The following is a 24,918-nucleotide window of genomic DNA, read 5'->3' on the forward strand; positions in this document are numbered from 1 at the left end:
GTGTGCACACAAAAATCTCCCTGTATTGTATTAGACACAATAAATTTTAGACCTTAATTCTTTGAGCTCATAATTTTTTCAAAATTAATTTTTATATCAGCAGCTACTTAAAATTTTCATTAACCTTGCAATACAATTTCGACATCTCAATGGCCTATGAGGACATCTAGTCAAGAAATATATATTAAAATACAATTAGTCTTGCTGTCAAAACTAAAAACTGATATGTGCTTTTTACATTAGTCCACGTTTACACTGTATTCATCGTGTCTTACGCGTCATCATTTGGTCCAAGATTGAATAAATAAGCGCTTCCGATGTTATATTTTCTTCACCAGATTTGAAAGAAGCATATTACCACATTTTCATGTCCTTAAGATGACCGCCTTCAACTTTTCTTTGGTTTTATGTTTTTTACTGGCAACAATACCAGGACTTCCAAGTATGTGCATTAAATATACATAGTTCAGCATACATAATTTATAGTTGCTTCGCAAATTACCTGATTTCTATGCTTTAATGTATTGTCAGCAGTGTCGCTAGAGAAGATTTTTCATCCGGTGCGGTAAGCTCATGGCGTCACCCTACACCCGATCTTCTCTTTCCCTTTCCATGTTTCAATTTTTGTTTATAGGGTTCTGTAAGTCAACATGGCTCTTCCCCTCCCGTAATATATATCTATATCTATCTATATTTGACTATCCAGTGCTTTTTAGCGGCCCCCGAAAGGGGAAAAGACGCTATTAGTTTTGTGCGAAATGTCTCTCCATCTGTCCGTCCGTCCCGTTTAGATCTCGTAAACTAGAAAAGATATTGAAAATCCGACATCACAATATTTTAGACCATTCAAAGTTCTGATGCAACGGCTACTTTTTTCTTTTCTGAAAGCGAAAAATCTAATTTTTAAAATCAGTTATGCAAACTTTTTTTTAAAGAGAAAAAGCTAATTAGTATGCATTATAAGTTAAACCTAATTTAAAATAAATAGTAATCTTATAAATTTCATTTTTCTGAACATTTTTTTAATTGCGGAATTTTTTTTTTTTTTTTTTTTTTGACAATTAGATCTATTATAAGACATCAGTTAGGCCAGGGGAGGCGCGGTGGCTGAGCGGTAAAGCGCTTGGATTCCGAACCGGGGGTCCCGGGTTCGAATCCTGGTGAAGACTGGGATTTTCAACTTTGGAATCTTTGGGCGCCTCTGAGTCCACTCAGCTCTAATGGGTACCTGACATTAGTTGGGGTAAAGTATAGGCGGTTGGTCGTTGTGCTGGCTACATGACACCCTCGCTAACCGTAGGCCACAAAAACAGATGAACTTTACATCATCTGCCCTATAGACCACTAGGTCTAAAAGGGGAACTAGTTAGGCCAGGTTCACATCTAACTTTACATTCACTTACACCTATCCTTTGATCTGCGTGACCGTTGGGGCACTACACAAGATCTGTTAACCTCCTTTCTCCATTCTTATCTCTCATTTGTCTTTGATATAATTTCATTTGGATGTTCTTTCTGAAAATATTGAAGCCTATATCGGGGGCCGATTTTGAGTTTGTGTTTCCACACAAACTGTCTATTGTAACCTTGTTTTGTAATGAAGTAGGTGCCGGTACTTAGTGATGGATTTTCTAGCTTTTAACTACTAATAAATTAATAATAAATGTTAAAAATACAAAAAAAGTAATCATTTTCTCCCCACATTGAAAAAGGTGCCGGTACGAGGTACCGGTGCGTACCGTCACAAAAAAGCACTCTATCTATCTATCTATCTAAGAGAGAGAGAGAGAGATAGAAAGAGAGAGAGAGAGAAAGAGAGTAAAAAGATTTTTAAATGAAATAAAAAAAAATATTCATTTGATGTTAAATCTGTCTCTATTTTAAATAGTCTGACATTTTCATATATGTCCTATTTTGAAAAAAAAAAAATTCTTTACCAACGACATTTTACAATACAATATGGGAATATTGTTGGATGTGATACCATGAGCTGACCGCATCGAGTGAAACCAACCCTAGTGACTCCACTGAATAGATCAATGTAAACGTAAGACTATCTGCAATAATTGAGCATCTTCATCTATTGATCATTAGTCGACCCGCGGCGTAGCATACGCCGCTATTTTGTAGAACCGGCCTTAGGCCACTGCAACCTATGCGACCGCAATGTGCCCGCACTTTCATGACCCCGCGCTAATTCTAGGTGTAATTTTCAATTAAACCATGTTATAACTTATAACAGATTTCCCGCGGCCTGCCGATTTATCAGGAAATCTGAAATTACAAAAATTTACGAAAACGTCATGGAAATCTCCGGAAATCATTAAAATCTTTTAAAACTCATAAGAATGTCCTAAAATATCTATCTATCTATTTATATATAGATAGATAGATAGAATAGATAGATAGATAGATAGATAGATAGATAGATACATATGTATATGTGAGGCAACTCAACAAGGTGTATATGTGTTTATTTACATGTAGACATGACAAACACATAGGACATCTGCCTTGATCACAGGTTCTTCATTTCGGTTCTAGACTTGGGCGGAAATCGTTCACTGTCAACATCCGACTTAGTCTAGTCACTAATAGTGCGCACCTTCTGCACTATCTTTTATGGTGGTGTGCATGGCGAGGTTATAACACTGCCCACTTCTTAGCGCTTTTCGTCCCGAAAAGAAACAGTACAGTTGAGGTTTGACAGTTCAGGTGGCAGGGATTGTGTTCCCCACGATGTCATCTGCACTATTCTCTGCGGCCGTCGCTTTCTCTTCTTTCAGGTGACACAAAGAGAGATAGTGTCAAGCACTGTTTTCGTCAACACAGCCGTTGCAAGGACACGCTTTTTCAGCAGACCTTCCCGACAGACGTCTCTCAAGGACGCTCAAGGTTCACATGCAGCCACGTTGCAAACAGAAGTTCAATGCGCCACAGTCATTCTAAGCTAACAGTCTTACGTCCAGGAGATAGGTCTATTCAAATTCAAGTTTCAGATGTCTTCCTTTTGCCAGATCAGATTTAACCGGGATTTATTGACATTTGTCTATGCCAATGTCGATGATGATGGCAGAAGTACAAATGCTTTGTCGGTTGTTTTCTTGGCATCCACATTCTCTGTGTGATGCGCCGCAAGTACAGTTCATGCTAAACTTCTGGATGCAGTAATCGAGCTACAAATTACTTTCGTGAGCACCGGAAGATAGACAGAGGTCTTTAAGATCCTTAGCAACAGTCTTGGACGAGGACACAACGTTGTCTTGATCTGACCGGTTCATTGAGGTACTCGTAACAGGTACAACAGGAACAAAAGACTCAGGCACATAACAGACTTTGCAGACCCTCACTTTGAAGGACTTCAGTATCTGATATTTTGTCTTGCCATTTGACATTCAGTATTTTTCTTAGACGTCATGTGGAAGTGGTTCAGTTTCTTTGCACTTTCTTTCTGTACACTGTCCACGTTTTTAAGGCAAAGAGCAATGTTGGGAGGATGACAGCTCGATAGATCCCTAGCTTTGTTTTTGTGCTGTTCCAGATTTTTTTACACATTCTGCTATAGGATGCACTGGCTTTGGCGATACGCAGGTCAGTTTCATTATCAATCTTTCCGTTTCTGGAGAGTGTGCTGCCAAGATAGGTAAATCTGTCCACTCCGTTTATATCATGTCCATTTATCTTGATGCATTGATCCGAGTAGGCTTTCCCTGGAGCAGGCAAATATAGGACTTCAGTCTTTTTTGTGTCAATGGTAAGGCCAGAGTCTGAGCAGGCTCTTGAGAAGTCATTGACGATGCTCTGTAGATCATTTTCAAGGCAGGCATTTAAGGCACAGTTATCAGCAAATAGCAAGTCCCTGATTACTGCTGATTTTATTTTTAGTTTTGCTTTCAGCCGCCTCGGGTTGAATAGGCCACCATCAATTCTGTATGTTATATTTATCCCGTTGTTTTCTCTATTTGTGAATGCATCTGCCAGCATAGCAGAGAACATGATTCTGAACAGTGTAGGTGCTAGGACACAGCCTTGTTTTACCCCGTTCGATACTTCGAAGGGCTCTGATGGTTCTCCACTTTCCTGGACACGAGCCTTCATGCCATCATGGCAAGGTTATAACCCTATATATATATTACTTTTACAAAACATGATTTGAAACGGAGATTGATGTTCATGTTAATTTGTCAACGCATAGATGGCGTACTAAACCATTGCTGAATAAATTACAAACATTGTCAAATAAATCTGAAAATTTTAGTCTTGTATGCTTTTTATTAATATTTTTTCCATTTTTTTTATAAGTAAAAGCTTTAATTAAAATAAACAGAAATCAAATATTTATGTCAATATGTTTAACGGCCCGAAAATGTCGAAAACTAGCAAATACTTTTGCGCAATTAAATCTATCCATCTGTCTGATGCTCACATTTCGATTAAAAAAACTATTCAATAATCCGATTTCCTAATATGTGGCGATTCAATCGTTTTCGAGAAACATTCCGGGAAACCGTTTAAAAGGCGAGTCAATTGTAGAATAGCCACATGCCAGAACCAAACATTGATACGAGTTCAATGCCAGCACTTAGCCAATTGAAAACTTTTGATTGAGAGGATGCGATTCTTTTCCAAACCCTAATCCTAACCCCATGGAAACCTTAACCCTAAGTATAAACACACACACATATAACTTTAGAGCAGCGGAAAAAAAATATTCTCGTTCCCTCCAAGACAACAGCTTGGGACACTGGGGGAGGGAGGCGCTGTAAAGAGTTTTCTTGCTTTCTTACATAATGAAACGCATTCTCCTGACGTCTACAGTTCATTATCCATACTAATAAATAGGAGATGTTAAGTAAAGTGAACTAAAGTAAGGTGGGGGAAAGTCTGATACTGAAGTGTGAGTGAATAGGCACATGTAGCGTAATGCCTTTATTTGGCATAGTCATCGAAAGATTATCTTCATGTTAAGCGAAAACCTTTATAATAGGCCTGCTTTGTTTAGCAAAAGACGTCAACAGATGTTCCAAAACGCGCTAAGGTAATTTGCAGCACGAAAAACGGTAGAATTGGTTTAGCGGATACTTATTTAAATGTCTAGTTGATAAAATCTTTTTGATTGAAGCTTTTACTTGATAAATATTCAAATATGAATTTATAGGCACTAACTACATTGCAAATACAACCGATCTTTCCCTAAAACAAAAATAGGCCAACCTTCAACTCCCGTCAATAAAATGCGACCTATATGTTTAGAAAATTTGATTTAGGTTAAGAGGTGCTAAGAAGAACGCTAAGAAAAAGGATTGGGGTTGTCTTTGTAATAAAATAATATAATGTTTTATCATGCTTACAATTGCTGTATTTCAATATCTCTGACTTGTACAATATTTGATCGTTAAAAATAAATGTAAACTTCATAATATCCTAGATGCTGCTAGTAAGGTCACTGGCAAAAAAGAAATCCAAAATCGGGCAACTGAGAAAAATATTCATAAGACACAGAAACTCCTTTGTTCCCCTGGCCATCAAATCATTAAATACAATTAAACAATTTGATATAAACATATCACTTGCAAATTTTGAGTGAATCCGGTGTGAATGTATATTTTGTTTTCTATAGTTATAATGTTGTTTTTTTGTGTGTGTAATGCACACATTTAAGACAAATTTCCTTGAAGATAATAAAGATTATAATTATCATTACTATTATTATTGTTAATGACACTTTAATTTAAAAAGAGAACGACAAAGAAGAGAGCATAAATTAGAAAAACATAAACAACTCAGTTCCTGCTCAATAAATTTTTTTGCAAAGAATAATTCAGCGTGTAGCAATATGGACCATTAAAAACTCGACATCCTAGAAGATGTCGCGTCGTTTATTTACTTTTAAAAGCAAAATACCAAAAATAATTCAAAGCTATGTAAAATGAACAAAAATGAATAAAAAGTTGAATATAACGATTAAGTTACTTATATGACTCCAATATTTTCAGATTATCCTATCCCCGATCCGAATACCTGTAGAAACTATCGAGGATTTCAACTTTATCGCAACAAGAATGTACAAATGTGTTTGAATTTTGCAGAACTTAACCCTGATTTTGATACTTATATCAGCGCTGATAGAAAATGCCTTGGTATGTTATATATCTCTATTTAATCATCATTTAAAAAAAAATAACATTTAATCACTTTAGAAAATAATTATACATCATAATTATGTAATTTTTACATCATTAAAAAGAACATTTGTGCGGCTCGAACTCGAAAAAAGAAATAAAAATAAAGAAACTATATCAATCAGGGAGCACTCGAGGCTTCTGTTGAATCAGAGCAAAGTGAAATTATATGGGTGAAGAGGAAAATATACTAAAGTGTAGCGTTTAATTGGTCCAAGAAAGTCTGCCTATTTGCAATTATTTTACTATTAATAGCTAGTAATAGGTGCTAGCACCTCATTTAAGGAGGCTAATATTGACATTCACGTCTGGGAAGCACTAGCTCTTGGTCGCTTCTCATGACGTGAAGCTGTGAGTCTCGGAGTCATGAGATATGAATCAAGAAGAGTGGCCAGCGTGCAAGAGCGCCGAACCAATAAAAAGCTGAGAGAAGAAGCAGGCGTATCTGAAACTGACCAAACCTACCCATGTCACATATGCGTACGGCTTTTTAAGGCGATAATTGGACTTAACAGTCATCTTTGAGTTCATGGGATATGAGATACGTGCTCATCTTCGATCACCGAAGGAAGAGCTATATAGTACCAGGTGACCAAGCTCGCTCGGATAAATAATTTGTTAAGGAAGGGTATTTACCCCAACTCATTTCGGAAATATTTTTGTAATGACAAAAAGGAACGATCGGATAAAGACTACCCATCAGAAGAGTTGCTTTTATGTTATTATAGTTCTAAATGACATTGTAAATGTCGATTAGAATAGAAAGTCCCTCATCAGTTAGAAAAACCACAGTTCAAGTCGTGTCGTTTTACATGGCATCTTTTACGTAAAACTATTGGCTTATTATAAGATAAGAAGAAAGTCTTTGCAGTTTGTAGTATAACTTTTCAAAAGCTTACGTTCAGACATTTAATATTGCAATTAGTATATTCATTGTGGCTTTCAAGTCATGCAAAGTCTCTACGTTATATTTGTTCACAAACTATGATTTCTCCATAAAAATAGGACCGCCTCCCAACTCAGAGGGCTAGAGTGGGGAGGGCAGTAGATGCAATCGCCCCCCTTAAGCCACAGAATCGACCAAGATACCAGAAGGGGAGCGACATAATATAACAATTTTATTTTTATTCAACTAATTTTGTTCATAAACTATTATTTCCCAGTAAAAGTAGGACCGCCCCCCCTCAAAGGGTTTACGTGGGAAGGGCAGTAGAGGTATTCGCCCCCCCCCCAATCGGCCAACAGGGGAACGACATAAAATAAAGATCGGTTAAAATATCAATAACAAGTTTTAATCATATAGATATTTAATTGATTCTGTTAGCAAGATGTGATTTCTACAAATAAATTGGATCGCCCCCCCCCCCTCACTCGAAAGTTTACGGGGGGTTGGGATTGATGACATCGCCCCCTCCCGCCCCACCAAATAGGCCAACATACTAGAGGGGGGGGGGCGAAATAATCTAAAAATAGGTTGAAATATAAATAATTAGTATATATTATTAACATGAGCAATAAATTCCTTTAAAAAATGTGTGAATTGTATACTAACTTTCGTGCGCCCCCCCCCCGGATCCGCCAGTGACTGGAAATGGGTAGTACCTTTGATGGTCCAGCATGCTGCGCCTTTAGGTGAACGGTCTCACTGGTCTTCTTCCAACCCCTAAATCTGTCACATGTGTCTCCAAGCGCCATGTCCTGGTAAACCGCTTCAGCTGGCGGACTAAACCATTTGAGGGGGTGGTGGTGATAAAATGGCACCACTTGGCGAAAGTCCTTCTAGACTAAGGTCACCGGCCAGGGCGGAAGAGTATCAGGATGGACTACAACGGCCACATGTTCAGGACCAAGGCGAACCACCTAATTGGAGGTACACTCGGCTGTGGTCAAGTATGGAGAGGAACGGGCGCCGCCATGCAAGTTTCTAGCCCACGTTACACCAAATGAGATCATGACCGTAAATAAATCCATACCGGCTCGGCCGTCGCCCGGGTTACCAAGAGTCACAGACCAGGGCGGAGATGAAAAGTATATTACTGGTCCATGAAAAAATAAATAAATACCAGAAATAAAAACCAGAAATAAAATCACAATAGGAACATAGAATGTGTGATCACTAAGAGACGAAGGACAAGTTGAAGAGCTCACACATGAACTTAACCGAATCCGTTTCAACATCATAGGACTCTTTGAAATGCGCTGGAAAAACAGGTGAAACAACAATAGCTGAAGGCCATAGACTGCACTACAGTGGACTACAAGATGTTCACGAACAAGGAGTTAGGGATTTCTAGTTCACAGGAATTACGGCAACTGTGTTGTGAACTGTTATCCTATACCCAGTCGACTCATCTCCATACGTTTAAAGGCATCACCCTTAAATATCAATCAAGCATACGCTCCTAAATCAGCATATGACGTCGAGTCAGTAATAGAGTTTTATGAGCAATTACAGGGAGTGGTCAACAAGGTCCCGAAAAAGGACATCCTTGTGGTACAAGGAGACTGGAATGCCAAAGTAGGAAGCGACTCCTACAAATCTCGAAAGGCACATGTGGAAGATACAATAACCTCTCAACTCTGAATGAGGTCAACGACTATTAGAATTTGCGAAATACAACAATCTCTTACTTGCTAGCACACTAGGATGCCACAAAAAAAATCGCGTATATCCACATGGCACAGTCCTAACAGAGAACACCACAACCAGATCGACTATATTGTGGTGCAGAAGCGTTTTAAGGCAAGCATCCATACGGCCAAAACATATATTTTTCCTTGAGCTGACATTGGAAGTGACAATAACCTTGTTATGATGACTTTCAAATTACACCTTAAAAAGGTAACAAAACAAGGACCTACCATGGTAAAATTTGACCTGGATAAACTGAAAGACCCCTAAGTAGCTGTCATATTCGAGTCACAAGTAGGAGGACGCTTTGTAGACCTCAATATATTGGGCTACAATGACCAGGATATTGATACACAAGTCAATATGCTAAACACAGCAGTCACAGACACAGCCCTTAAAATACAAAAGAAACTCCACCCCCCCCCCCAAAAAAAAAAAAGCAACAACCTGGGTATAAGAGGATATAATCCACCTCTTTGACAAGCGACGGGAGCTTAAAGAGAAAAAATTGTCCGACCCAAAATTCATAAGCGTCAACAAACGGATTAAAAAGGAAATGAAAGAAGCGAAAAAAATGTTAATATAGAAATAGTCACAAAAAAATTGAACAGGGACTTTACAGAAATTACAGTAAAAAAGCGTACCAACTAGTGAAGGACCTCACTACCTCAAAGCATGGAAGAACTAGCACAATACAAGACAAAAACATAAAAAGCTTAACTGAAGAAAAAGCTGAGATAAGAAGATGGACGGAATACTGTTCAGAGTTGTATAACTGAAATCTCAGGAGATACAGAGATACTAAATGTCCCGGCAGTATCCAACATAGACGACTATCCAATGCTTCGCTTGGAAGTAGCATCAGTAGTAAAAGCCCTAAAAAGGGGAAAATCGGCCGAGTTGACAACATTCCTGGTGAACTTCTACAGGCGGGAGTTTAAAAAAAAACATGATAAACGCACTTTGTACGATTTGCAACAAGATCTGGCAGTAAGAATGGCCCAAATCATGGACCCAATCAATTACTAGATCTAGATCTAAAAAATAAAATTATATGTTACATAGGTAAGGGTTGAAAAAAACAACAACTTCTTTTAACTACTTTACAAAACAACGCCTTGATCCAACTTTCTACAAAATGTTCCCCACATAGACATATATATGTATATATATAGATCTAGACTGGACGATAAAGTAAAAAATATTATGGGAAACATTTGGGAAAAGATAAGTTTGTATGAGTTATACAGCAGTTATGAGCAGTGTAAAATTAAAAGTATTTATAGTTTGTTTGTTTTTAGCCATAACCTATATAATTGATAGAACCCCTTCTGTGTTATTATATCTCTAATCGTGCCTACCAAACCTATTAAATTTACATAATTAAAATAATTATAAATAGTTTTAAATACTAGATTTAGATCTAGTCTATATAAATACTATAGTAAAAAAAATTCTACTTACTACTAGTACTATACTACTATACTATAAACTATAATTGTAATCTGTATAGTCTAGTCTATAGTTAGTATAATATAAATAGTCTAGGACTAGATTGTCACTAGATCTATAATCTATACTTATACTAGATCTAGTCTATAGTCTGCATGCATAAATGATAGACTGACTAGTTTAATAGTTAGTAGTAAAAAGTATGGAAAGTATTAGACCTAGTTATTACAAATATTAGTCATATTTTTTAGATTTAGATCTATCAACATTAAATTAGTGACAGTCACAGTCACAGTGATACTGAATTATTCTGACTTACTGAAACTGAAAGTTACTGTGTATAATATTCAATTTTTTTTTCAACTTTAGAATTTATCCTTGGCATATCGAACTACGAACATTAGAGCACGTTGTGCTAATTTTCTTTGACTTTTTTGACTAAAAACTAATTCTAACAATTTGAATCGATAAGACGATCGCCATACATTAATAAAGAAGCCATATGTCAATAAACATAGATCCACATTACAAACCTATATATATTTGCCTATGTCTATGATTATGAAACAAAGGCAAAACATTGGGAATATGGCAGTTTTGTACTTTTCAAAACTAAAGATCATAATTATATATTGGCTGAAATGTTAGTCCTAGAATTTATAGCTCAATTGCCGCCATTTTTTTTCACATAGATATAGTACATAAAACATATTTGACTTCCCCCAAATAAAAATAACTTTCTTCTTCCAGTCTATATTTATTTATGTCTATGGTTCCCTATCGATCAGTCGCAGATAAGAATTTATTTCCGGTTTCCAGTCTAGTAGTATTATATATAAGTCTATGGTTTTAGTGTACTGCTGTAAGCCTAGTTTCGTAAGCGGTGTCAAGTTTTTTCCCTTTAAAATTATATGGAAAATTTTCATTCATAAAACTTTCTAACCAAAATTAATTTTTTGATAATGAAACATTTTCAGGCCAATATAACGGTCGACCTGAGTTTTCGCGATGTGACCAATGAGTTGAGATGCTTTTAATTTATTTACACATACCTTGAGGTTTCAAAGAAAATCGTTAGATTCGTTTTCGAATGTATATATATAAAAATAACTTTCTTCTTCCAGTCTATATTTATTTATGTCTATGGTTCCCTATTGATCAGTCGCAGATAAGAATTTATTTCCGGTTTCCAGTCTAGTAGTATTATATATAAGTCTATGGTTTTAGTGTACTGCTGTAAGCCTAGTTTCGTAAGCGGTGTCAAGTTTTTTCCCTTTAAAATTATATGGAAAATTTTCATTCATAAAACTTTCTAACCAAAATTAATTTTTTGATAATGAAACATTTTCAGGCCAATATAACGGTCGACCTGAGTTTTCGCGATGTGACCAATGAGTTGAGATGCTTTTAATTTATTTACACATACCTTGAGGTTTCAAAGAAAATCGTTAGATTCGTTTTCGAATGTATATATATATATATATATATATATATATATATATATATTAAAAGTATAAAATGGAATGATAAATATCACCAAAATTGATTTGTGTTATCCCACCTCTCCCCATGAAAAAAAATCCTGGTTAAGTGATTGTATAATTATGCTAAAAGTATATCAAATTCTTAAGGTATACCTATAAAACCATACTGAGAAAAAGGTGTTTAAAATGTTTCAAAACGCCTGCCTATTTATTAATTAAACTTTTTAATGATTAAAGGCCTATACGCGGGAAAACCCACTAACGTATGTCTGTTTAAGTAACAGTTTGTCTAAGTCCTCTGACAAAATTTAAAATTATTTCAATTATAATTTGAAACATTATAACGATCAATCTAGAGATGTTCCAGTGTGGCCAATTAGCTAGTAATTTTTTACTAGCTAAAATGTCGAATTTCTGGAAAAATCGTTAGAGCCGTTTTTGAGAGCAGTGTCCTACAACTTTGGTTCTACCCTTTGATTTTCGACCAGATGAGATTTTGAAATTTGAAAAGAAGAAAGAAATCTTTTTTTTTTACTATAAATATTATTATAACCCTGCCATGCACACAGCCATCCAAGATGGTGCAGAAGGTGCGCACTATTAGTTACTAGACTAGGAAGGATGTTGACATTAGAGAGAGAGAACGATTTCTGCCCAAGTTTATAGCCGAGATGAAGATGCTGTGCTCAAGGCAGAAGTCCTATGTGTTTGTCATGTCTCCGTGTAAATAAAAAAAAAAAACTCCCTTCAGTTATTACACTATTTTCTTAACACAATTACAAATATCTTTTAATTAATTAATCTATTGTAGTTTGGTCCTGAGCGTGAGAAATTAAGATGGGGTTAAATGTTATATTTTTCATCTTTAATTAATATATTGAGAGCAAACTAATCGCTCTTACAAAGTTTGGTCAGCTGTATAAAGGAGTAATTGTCTTTAAAAGAAATATAATTTTGTGTGTGTGTGTGTGTCTGTTTATTTTCAGGTGTATATAGAGTTTTAGGAATTTTCAATACCAAAGAAAAACTTGAGATTCTGCAAAAACAAACAAGATGTCTTTGGGTCGGATTTTATTTATCAAATGATTATACTAATTATGTTTGGGGATTTAGAGAACCATACAATAATACAAAACATAAGGAATTATTTTATGGCGGTAGGTATCTTTAAAAGCATAAAATGTTAAAATAGTTATAAGAAATAATTCTATTCTAATATGTGCTTAATTTTTTGTAGCAACATTATAATTTTCTTACAAGGTTTGGGATTTTGAATACGATTTTTTGTAAGAGTTTGTGACAATAATTATAGAGTTCAACTTATAAGTTGATTTTAGTTTATAAGTCCCCTCCCCCCCCCCCACTTATTGATGTGCATTTCCTTTTTTTAAATGCTGCATATTATCTCGATCTGTTTTAAGAATAGAAACTAATTGTTTTTCCCAATGTGGCAGTTGTCGTATTCTTACAACTTAGTGCCACAGGTAATATCTGTGCTCGGAGTTGAGACCAAGGTCAATGAGCTGCTCAAGGAAACAAATAGCCTAGATGACAGAGGTACCCCCTCTTATAGAACAACAGACATTCTAATTGGACTACCAAGGCCATAAGGCGTCACCTAAAAATCGTCGTCAAACGTTCTGAGCAAGGTGGGGTATGCATAGTTTACTGGTCATCCACTGGACCCCCCAAGTCATGCATAGCTTACTGGTCATCCACTGGACCCCCCAAGTCATACATAGCTTACTGGTCATCCACTGGACCCCCAAGTAATGCATAGCTTACTGGTCATCCACTGGACCCCCAAGTAATGCATAGCTTACTGGTCATCCACTGGACCCCCCAAGTCATGCATAGCTTACTGGTCATCCACTGGACCCCCCAAGTCATGCATAGCTTACTGGTCATCCACTGGACCCCCCAAGTCATGCATAGCTTACTGGTCATCCACTGGACCCCCCAAGTCAGCTCTGTTCTGTCAATCAAATTATCTATGTGGGTTCCATCGCATTGTGGAATCAAAGGAAACAATTGGCGGCAGTTTGAAGAAGCTCGGAAAGCTTTTCGACACACCAGAGGAACAGCAAATATACGAGATGGCAAAATCGAGGATTTGTGAATGAATCAAATCCAAATGGAACGACAGCTGTAGCAATTGTAGCACGGGACGAAAGTCTAAAAGTTTCTAAAATGCATAAACAGAAAGAACGAGTGGTGACTATTAGACAGTAAGGATCAAGAATTTTTTGCTTTGTAATAAGATTTTGTATCAATCGCAAATGTCGTTTCTAATCAGGATTGCATACATTAACTTTTATGTTAGATTTCAAAATGTCGTTGTGGAATCGAAACTGTTAATAATTTTTTAATTGTTCATGATGTACATTGCCTTCTATTAGTCTATTCATTTTTTTTGTAAGAAATATTATTTGTATGTATTTGTCTAGATTTTCCTTACTTCCGTAATAAATTCACCAATTACGAGTATGAAGTTGGTATGGCATGTGGTGTATACTTTCCTGAAAAAAAACTTCTTGGCATGGATGTTTGCTCTGGCGCAGTACTTCATAAATGTCGTTTTTATGCTGTCTGTGAGAACTTTACCTATACCAGAGAAGATCTCTAAATAAGAACAAAAAACATTCAAAACATGTAATCAATATAAAAAAAAATATTTAAAAATAATTTTGAGACTAAGATGTTATTGTTGTACTTTATTGACTCCTTAGTTTAATTACATTATTTTATTTATCTAATATTACAATGAAAAGAAATGGCAACTTGCATGAATTGTATGGATTTTAATTATGATCATGATGGCTTTGGAGTCAACGTCAACTCCTGTCGAGCAACAAGTTATTTGGGCTATTATATTGTTACGTATTTCTGAATCTTCTGGCTAAATGTATTAGTAGGCACACAAATAAAAACACTGCAAAGAACTTGACAACTCAACTTTCAGCTTCATCTAACTTTATTGACTATTAACTCTAACAATTCGTCACTGTAACATAAGCGTAGAAGACTGTACAATATCTGTCAGTTTACAGTTAGCTATACCTCGTTGCAATTCATCTCTTCACTTCGTTGCAATTCATCTCTTCTCAACTTGCATCGAACCGTATTCCACAGAATAGACCAACGACACACTTCCCAGTGTCGCTCCAGGTCTCCCAAAGCTTAACCAAGTCGTACTTAAGTCTACCGAATCAGAGCCGCACACGTCTTACATCGACTGTATCGACTGTAACGGCTCACTAACGACTGACTTTCACATTAACTTTCTGGCTTATATAGAGTCCCTAATTGCTTCTCCAAAGTTGCACAAACACTGCTTGTATCTTCTGGAATAACACGCGAGGAAACGTCACATCCTGTCTTTATTTATACATGTAGATTAAAGAGAACACTCGCTGCAGTGTCATCAAGTCGGGGTCACACGTAGTGACCTCTATCTGTCACTGTTCATTAGTAACTGTCCCCCTACTTAGATCTGTTCGTCCCCTGGAACAACACTTGAGGACACGTCACATCCTGTCTTTATTTGTACATGTAGATTCCAGAGAACACTCACTGCTGTGTCATCTCGCCGGGGTCATACATTGACCTCTACCTATCACTGTTCATTTGTAACAATATGATACGTCAAAAATGTATTTAACAAACAGAATAACCTGAAATATACGAAAAACACAAAAGTACAAATCCAATACATATGCAAAAGTATTCACTAATAGAAATAGCAATTGACATTCTAAGCATCGCTAAAAACTGCTTCTGATAAGAGTTTACAACAATGGCTACTGTTAAGGTGGGATTTTATTGAAAATAAAGAATGAACTGAATGAATGTATTTATTTAACCGGTTTCCCATCGGGACAAGCTATTGTAATACGAAAAGTCCCAACACCATTAAATTGAACTCTGAATGATAAATGATTGTTCAAAACGCTTCGAAAACTGAACATTTAATGATGTAAATAATAAATAGATGAATGGTTGGCGTTCACAGTACATGCAACATTACATATAATACAATGATATAATATAATTTAATACAATAATACAAAATAAAATATTTAATGCTACACCCACACTTAAGTAGGGCTACACAGGCCATACAAAATTAGCCAATGTAGGTAGGTAGCTACTTGAGCATCCTTCTACCTATGACCAGGCTCAACACTAACCAACTATCTTCAGTCGTGACTCAATCATTAGCCAGGATCTGACTCCTGTAAAGCAAAGAACTAGCGATGTCGCCATAATTTTTAGCCGCGACGCACATAACAACAAATCAGGACTGTCTATTCTAGTAGTATTGAAACTTAACCTTCAATGAGAATGCAGCGTACTTCATTAAACGCCTTTTCCAAAATCAGCTTCTTCTCTGAAGAAAAATTAGAAACTAAGGTATGACGTGTACACAGACATTGAATTCTGAATTTATGAAGTTCCTATTTCAAATTCTGCAAAGACATGTGCATCGGTATTTTGCTCCTCCAGGGTGATTTAATTAAAATCAATTAAGTAATTAGTATTGATATCGTTAGGTTTAGAGACTTCTGACGACAACATAGACGAGCGTGCATTACAGGTTAGACACACGGGTAGTTTACAAAAAATAAAAAAGAATAACTTTAGAACCAAATAGAAAATATTTAGTGAGTAAAACAAAAAAAAATGAGATTAAATGAAAGAGTGATAATCTTATCTTATCCTATATGATACAGACGTTACTTCATGCATTTAGTCATGCATATTAACCAATGACCTAAACTCCGCCAAGTCACTGGTTTTCCTGGCTAGCTCAGGCAACCTATTCCATGATCTAATAGCGCTAGGGAAGAAGGAGCTTTTGTACAAATTTGTCCTAGCATATGGAACGAGAAATGTGCCTTAATCTTTGTGTCTTTCTGAGTATTTTATTAAATTTTGTATTTGAAGATTATGCTTCAGTGTTTTATGTATAAATGCTACTTTACTTTTAAGTCTTCTATCCTGAAGGCTTTCTAAATTTAGTGATTTTAATAAGGTGTTACTCTAGTCAAATGTGAATATTCGTTAGTTATGAATCTCACTGCTCTATTTTGTGTCTGTTCTAGTTTCTTAATGTTTTCTTGAGTTGAGGGGTCCCAAACAGAGGATGCATATTCTATTATTGGCCTAACCAAAGTTAAATAACATTTTAGTTTTATGTTCTTATTCGATTTATAGAAATTTCTTCTAATAAACCCTAATGCTTTGTTTGATTTTTTAAAATAGTTTCATCAATATGGGGATTCCATGACAATTTTTCATTTATTATAACACCTAGGTATTTTGCGTTTTTAGTCTGTGTTACTGGTTTACCATGAATAAGATAAGTTGAATTAATTTGTTTTAGGTTGTTTTTTTTTGTTACTCTTAATAACTGACATTTGATTCCCATTTCTGTAATTCATCTAATTCTCTTTGTAAAATTTCTGTGTCTTGTGTTGTTTTTATTGTTCTATATAGTATGCAATCGTCTGTAAATAATCTGACTGTTGTTCCTGAACTAATGCAATTTGGTAAATCATTTATGTAAATTAAAAATAGTAGTGAACCTAAGACTGTTCCTTGTGGTACACCTGAGTTTATTGTTATTGGTTTTGATTTAGAGTCATTTATTTTTACAGTTTGTTCTCTCTAAATCAGAAAATCTTTAATCCACTGATGCAATGGACAATTAATGTTGAAATGTTTTAGCAAATTATAGTGGTGAACTTTATCAAAACCCTTGGAAAAAACTAGTAAGATAGCATCTATTTGCTCACTATTATCTAAACCTTTTGAAAAATCATCAATTAGTCCTATTAGTTGTGTTTCACATGATCTATATTTTTAAAGCCCTGTTGGTATGGAGTAATGCCATTCTGTTTGTCTAAATGGTTTATGATGTTACTACATATTATGTGTTCTAGGATTTTTACATGTGATGCTGGTAAGTTATACTGGTCTGTAGTTTCCTGGGACCTAAAGTAATTTCACTTTTTTTATAAAGATAAATGGAAGAATTAAATTATCATTCTAACTGCTAATAGTCCGTTAGCATGAGTATCAGCGTTGTGAGGTGTCAGCTCCAGGGTAAAACTCTGGCTGATATTAGAGTTGTCCGGTCGCTGCTGTACGTCGTTGAGGTGTGAAGGATGCAGTGTGTTAGCGGGGTAGGATCAACGATTAAGAGGTAGGCTGCGGGTGGTGAGAATCGACTGCTGAGAATCGACTACAGGCTAGAACTGGGTGTTCAGTGTTCATTAATTCATAGGTTCCTTCCTCCAGCCACGGAGATAAGGATGGGTTCTTCCCCGAACTATAGTAATAAATTACCATTTTATTGTACATTGATCCATTATGAAACTATGGAAGAAAAATAATAAAATTAAATATCTTCATGTATGATTAGTTATTGAGTTTTAAAGGCTTTGTACATTGTTTACACTTTAAGTGTGTACACCCGTAGGTAGCTTTTACTTTGTTATTATTTTGCTGGTGAATTATTGCAATGTGGTGTTTAAGCTTCGAAGTCTACTGTCCCATACCAAAACAAAGGAAATGGTCATAACACAGCTTATCTATGCCTTACTTGCACAACCAGGGCCGGTCCTAACATTTGAGGGGCCCTATGTGAAATGGATTGCGCGGGACCAGTAAGGGTAGGGATAAGGATAATAAGTGAAAAAAAAGATTTTGTATTAGAAAATAAATTCGTATTTGCATTACATTTTTATTAAATGAAAGCTGACGATGCCGTTTTTTTATATCAGGCGAGGGACTGGCGTTTACCATATTGATTGACACCCCAAAATGACAATTTTGTCTTTTTAATGACTTTTTTATGAGTTTCAGGTGATTTCCAGGAGATCCTTGAAAAGAAGGAGACCTTGGGAACCCTATTTTAAATTATAATGGTTTAATTTAATAATTTACACATTAGAGCGGACTTCTGGGAAGCATATTATCAAATGACACATTGCTTTAAAGAGAGGTTGATATATGATCAGGGATAGTTGCTTTTCGACGCCTCCAAGCGAGAGTGTGGCGAAATAAATCGCTCCGCCTGTCTACAGAAATCAGTGTCAACCAGTGATTCTCTCAACCCCTCTATGTGGATCTGAGACATGAGTACTTTATAGAAAGCAACTAAGACTTCTTGAACGACTTCACCAAAGACCACAATACAAACAGCGATATTTTTGCAAAATGGTTTGAACTTGTTATAATCCGACAGTTACGCTTTGCAGGGCACTTATTCCGTATGGGGCACGAGCATATTTTTGGCAATTTATTTTTTAGTAAGCTGAAAGGTTGTCGGAGTAACAGAGATGCCTCACATTAACGTTTCTTTAGAATACTAACGCGATTATCTTACGTGTCTTAGGAAAAAAATGCGCTATTTTACTTTGTTACTAAGTGCACGTTTTACACTATAACGTAGAGATTTTGCATCACTTGATGATTCTTACTAAAGCCATAATAATAAGGCTTGTCTTCGAGTCCGAAGATTCATAAGGAATGCAGTATTTCCCATGGCTGCGCACATACATATTCAGGGCAAACATAACCATTGTCCGCAGGTGGTGGATTTAGATTTTCTTTTCCCCGTCTGCGTTTGTCCTCGACAGCAGATTTTCTTTTGGTCTCAAATGTGTATCCCGCGGCCTTCGTGAGTGACCAGCTGTCTCGTTCGGAGGCCGCATACAACCAGGTGCTCTCTTCTATGTCAGTCAAGGAAAGTTGAAGCCTAAGCTGGTGTTTGAAGCGTTTTCGTGGGGAGCCTCTGTTATGTCGGCCACCTTTTAGCTCACCAACAAAAGAATGCCTTTGGCATACATTCGTCTCCCATACGGGATACGTGCCCTACCCAGTGCAACTGTCGGACCATAAGAAGTCCCTCTATACTGTCCGTACCGGCGTTGGCAAGGACATCGCTGTTTGTAGTGCGGTCCTGCCACCGTATGTCTATGATGGAGCGCAAGCATTTTTGATGAAAGCACTCAAGAAGCCTTAGTTGTTTTCTGTAAAGTGTCCATGTCTCAGAGCCATAATGAATATATTAATTGCAATATTAAATGTCAGAAAGTAACCATTTTAGTAGTTAAACTGCAAAGACTTTCTTCCAAGCCTATAATAGCCCAATAGTTTGACGCGAAAGAAGCAATGTAAAACGTTAAGACGTGAGCTGTGGTTTTCTACAGGCCTACTGTTGGGGGGACTTACTATTCTAATCGCCATGTACAATTACATTGAGAACTGACAGAACGAAAAAGCAACTCTTCGGATAGATAGTTCTGACCCGATCGTTTATTTTCGTAATTACAACAATATTCCCAAAATGACTTCGGGTATATATCCTTCCTTAACAAATTATTCACCCGAGCGACGCTCGGTCACCTGATATTTGTTTTAATAAAAACAAGGTTACAAAGACGTTTTGTGTAGAAACACAAAATCAAAATCGGCTACTGTAGTGGTCCACCCAGGCAAATAAAAAGGCAGGTTTTCATATTTTCAGAAAAAATAACTGAATGAAATTCTATCAAAGGCAAATGAATGACCAATGGAGAAAGAAGGTTGACAGATCTTGTGTGGTGCCTCAACGGTCCAGCAGACCAAAGGATAGGTGAAAGTGAAGGTGAAATTAGATGTAAACCTGGCCTAACTGATGTCTTATAATGATTATTTAATTGACCTAATTGTTTTGTAAAATGTCAATTTATTATTCAAATCCTCAAGAAAAAAAAAATTCCTTTGCTTAAGTGTCTTATAACTATGGTGTGGATCTGCGCTACATCTCACGCGATAATATGAAAAACTATTTATTAATTATTGTTTTAAATTATTTATATGCATATGAAATAGAATTTTTCTTTTTAAAATGAGTAAACATGTTTTTTTATAAATGTATAACAGAACTTACTTAACTTAGCAATACAATTGTGAAAAAATAATAATTTAACGATAAATCTAAGACCGTTTGCTTAACGTGTTTGAAATATGGTAAATACTCATCTCCTTTTCTAAATAGCCTCCTGTGTTTGTTACTATTAATAGTGAATAGTTGTAAAAATGGTGTATTTTTATGAAAAACTGCTTGCATAGCAGGGAATTTTTATTCCTATGACTAATTCCAGGATAGATATTTATTTATAGGTATATTTCTCGTAGGTATGTAATTCATAACCACCATTACAGTACTGACAACAACTATAGAAACTGTAAAATGTAAACAAAAAAGACTGCTGTAAAACGTGATACAATATGACGTTTATTTACAGGACATCAATCCAATTTTCATGTTAATATTTGATGACTATAATAGTTTTTCAGATTCACTATTAATACAATCACATTACAAAGTCCACAACTTGACTTCACATAAACCTGTTCCATGAAAACAACTACTTACTTCAACTTATTAATTACAACCTGCTAAAATAGCTTGCTACCACATACTGTCTACCACGATTGTACTTGACTGATTTCTTCTGTCTTAACTTGACTTGTTCTTTCTACTAACATCGTAACCTTCCTACATCAACTAACAATTAATCTAAAGTGTGCTAACAACTTAAAAAGGAAGGATGTGCTAATATGTGTATATTGCGTCATTGTTTGTTGTGAATGTTTTGTGAGAAAATACGTAACAGGATGTGAGAAATATAAAGATAGTCTCCTATGTCTACTTGTATAAACACAAAGTCTCTGTTATTATTATTGTTATTATTGATTAATGTCTACAGTATGCTATATAGTTATCTGTGACAACAGAACATAAAGGGCTGGTGCTGAAGGTGAAGCAGCATTTCTATCTCCCCTTCCCTGAATCATGTGATGTGATAATCATATACTTGATTTTTCCCCCGCATTGTCATGATTGGCTTTTTTTTTAGTTTTGTCAGCTTTTCTTTTGAATCATAAAAATTCAATTAAAATCGTTATAGATATTATTTTTGACAATATTTTTGAAAATATTCTTTAAAAAATATTTAATTATCCTCAAAACTAAAGTTGCTATTAAAGAGTGTCTAATTTTCCGTTGCCTAATTTTCCGCCTTGTCAAAAAGTGCCCTATTTACCGGTGCCAACATTTCCCAGTGCCTAAATTTTCATGTGCCTAAATTACCGGTGCCTAAAATTCCAGTGCCTAAATTCCCAGAACCTAATCTGACTATTCTTTCAAGCTGTTGTTTTTCTCTTGTAATCATTTACTTGACTAGTAATTTATTCTGGTTTATTGTATTATGTTACCAAAGACATTTTGTTAGACCATAGACTCACTAGCGGATCCAGAACTTTGGAGTGGGGGGGGGCGATTTTTTTCCAAACCCTAACCCTAACGCCCAGTAAACCCTAACCCTACGCATAAACGTGCACACACACACACACACACGCGCGCGCGCGCACACACACACACACACATATATATATAAATATATAAATATGAGAATAAAAAAAGCAGCATTTCTCAACCTTCGGCGAAAAACCAAACAACTGGGGCAGCGCTATAAGGTTCTCTGGTGAAGTTCGGGGCGAAGCCCCGACGCCATAAGCGTTTTCTTGCTTTTTTCACTGCAGAAAGGCATTCTCCTGACAAGTACAGCTCATTATTCATCAATGGAGTTCGGGGCGAAGCCCCGACCCCATAAGCGTTTTCTTGCTTTTTTGACTGCAGATACGCATTCTCCTGACAAGTACAGATCATTCTTCACAATGTAGTTCGGGGCGAAGCCCCGATGCCAAAAGCGTTTTCTTGCTTTTTTCACTTCAGAAACTCATTTTCCTGACAAGTACAGCTCATTATTCATCAATGGAGTACGGGGCGAAGCCCCGACGCCAAAAGCGTTTTCTTGCATTCTTCTCTGCAGAAACGCATTTTCCTGACATCTACAACTCATTACCAATAAATGAAGTTCGGGGCGAAGCCCCGACGCCAAAAGCGTTTTCTTGCATTCTTCTCTGCAGAAACGCATTCTCCTGACATCTACAACTCATTACCCATAAATGAAGTTAGGGGCCAAGCCCCGACGCCAAAAGCGTTTTCTTGCATTCTTCACTGCAGAAACGCATTCTCCTGACCTGAAGCTCATTATTCATACTATTAAAAAACGACCTTTTGAATAATGTTGTACTTGAAAAATATTCTAATTTGAATTTATAGGCCCATAATACATTGCAAATAAAACCGATTTGTTCCTTGAAAAGTTAGGATACCCCACGTATTTAGATTTTTGCATTGAGGATCGCCGCCGAAAAAAAACTTATTCGATAAATATTATTCAAGAAAACTCTAGTATAAATTGTGAGTTATAGTCCCAAATTTATTTAGCTAGAAAAATATCAGATTGAAAAGGTTGGGAAAAGGTGACTATGAAAACGTTATTTGAGTTTAGAACTCATCTCAATCATGACTCTTATACAGAAAAATTTCGTTTGAATTCTAACTTTTCCAATGCAAAGTCTTTCTTAAAATACTTATGATAACTTCATGTGAAATTACAAAAACTCTGTCTGGAAATGGGAATGGCGGTAGAGTGAAAACGATTAATCCTCGCTCGTTTACTAATTTCTGCTAAAGATTGCATTTGGCATTAAAGAATAGGTATGGGGCGACTCGATATAAGAATTTAATTTATAGTATATATAAATTATATTAGTGACAGATTTTTTTAATTTTGTAATTTCTTAACTATAATACAAAAAGAAAAAGTATTGATTTGTCCGATGGGGGAAATGCGATTGCATGTATCGCCCCTCCCACCTGGTACAACCCTTTTTCATTTAAATTTACTAATGATACAATTTGAGATTAGAGTGTGGTACGACATATTTACAATGGGTCACATATCAATACGTAGTTTATATTATATAGATATTCAACTAATTTTATTCTCAAACTATGATTCTCCACAAAAATAGGACCGCCCCCCCCCAGCACTCAGAGGACTAGAGTGGGGAGGGCAGTACATGCAATCGCCCCCCCCCCCTCACCCCACCGAATCGGCCAAAATACCAGAAAGGGAGAAACATAATATAAAATTTATATATTAATTCAACTAATTTTGTTCACAAACTATGATTTCTCCATAAAAACGGACCGCCCCCCCCCACTCAAAGGGTTTAGGTGGGAAGGGCAGAAGAGTTACTCGTCCCCCCCCCCACACCAATCGGCAAACAGGGAATGACATAATATAAAATATATATATAATATATATATATATATATATATATATATATATATATATATATATATATATATATATATATATATATATATATATAAAATATCAATAACAAGTTACAAGGGTATAGATATTTAATTGATTTGTTAGCAGGCTGTGATTTCTACCAATAAATTGGACCGCCCCCCCACTCGAAAGTGTAGGGGGTGGGGCGGGATTGATACCATCGCCCCCTCCCGACCCCACCAAATCGGCCAACATACTAGAGGAGGGGGCGAAATAATCTAAAAATAGGTTGAAATATAAATAATTAGTATATATTTTTAACATAAGTAATAAATTCATATACAAATTGTGTGAATCCTATACTAAAGTTCGTCCGCCCCCCCCCCCTTTGGGGGGGGGGGGTCGGCCGAGTGGGGGGGGGAGCGATCGCCCCTACCGCCCCCCCCCCCTGGATCCGCCAGTGCATAGACTATATATATACATGGACTACCAACTTTGCGCACTAAGCCTATATTTTACACCGTTCACCGAGGCGTCCTTGGTTGCAAGGTATAGTGACTTCCGGTACATTTTTGTACTATATAAAGAAACCTTCCCGAAGATTTATATCACCTCTTTTACAGCAACTCATGATTGGAAACTTAATTGTTTTAAAATAAAAAAAAAATTGTAAAAATTAAAAAAAAATAAAAAATTGTCATACAAGATGTTACAGAGGTAAGTGTGCACAAACCAATTTGTGACTTAGATCTATAACTGTAAAGCTTTTTATCTGATTTTCTTAGCCAATATAGACAAATTAGCCAAGCAAGCCATTCGCGTATTTTCTTGTTTACGACATTAATTAAATTAAGGATCTTCTGAGAGCTTTTTGTTAGAATTTAGCAATAAATATAGACCAAATAGAAAGACTTATTCAGCAGGATAACCTGATACATTTATATGCTTTTACAATAATA

General features: G+C 36.0%; 1 protein-coding gene across 1 annotated transcript in view; it reads left to right on the top strand.

Moving 5' to 3' along the window:
- Positions 1-283: 283 nt before the first annotated feature.
- The window catches only part of LOC106072517 (uncharacterized), a 100,205-nt gene continuing 75,570 nt past the window's right edge, over positions 284-24,918 (top strand). The window contains exons 1-2 of the mRNA XM_013232899.2: positions 284-442; positions 5,997-6,140. Of these exons, the coding sequence (XP_013088353.2) occupies positions 379-442; positions 5,997-6,140 (208 nt within the window). The 5' untranslated portion in view covers positions 284-378. The remainder of the gene's footprint in view (positions 443-5,996; positions 6,141-24,918) is intronic.

This window comes from Biomphalaria glabrata, chromosome 2 (genome assembly GCF_947242115.1).
Source record: "Biomphalaria glabrata chromosome 2, xgBioGlab47.1, whole genome shotgun sequence".
NCBI classification, from domain to species: domain Eukaryota; kingdom Metazoa; phylum Mollusca; class Gastropoda; family Planorbidae; genus Biomphalaria; species Biomphalaria glabrata.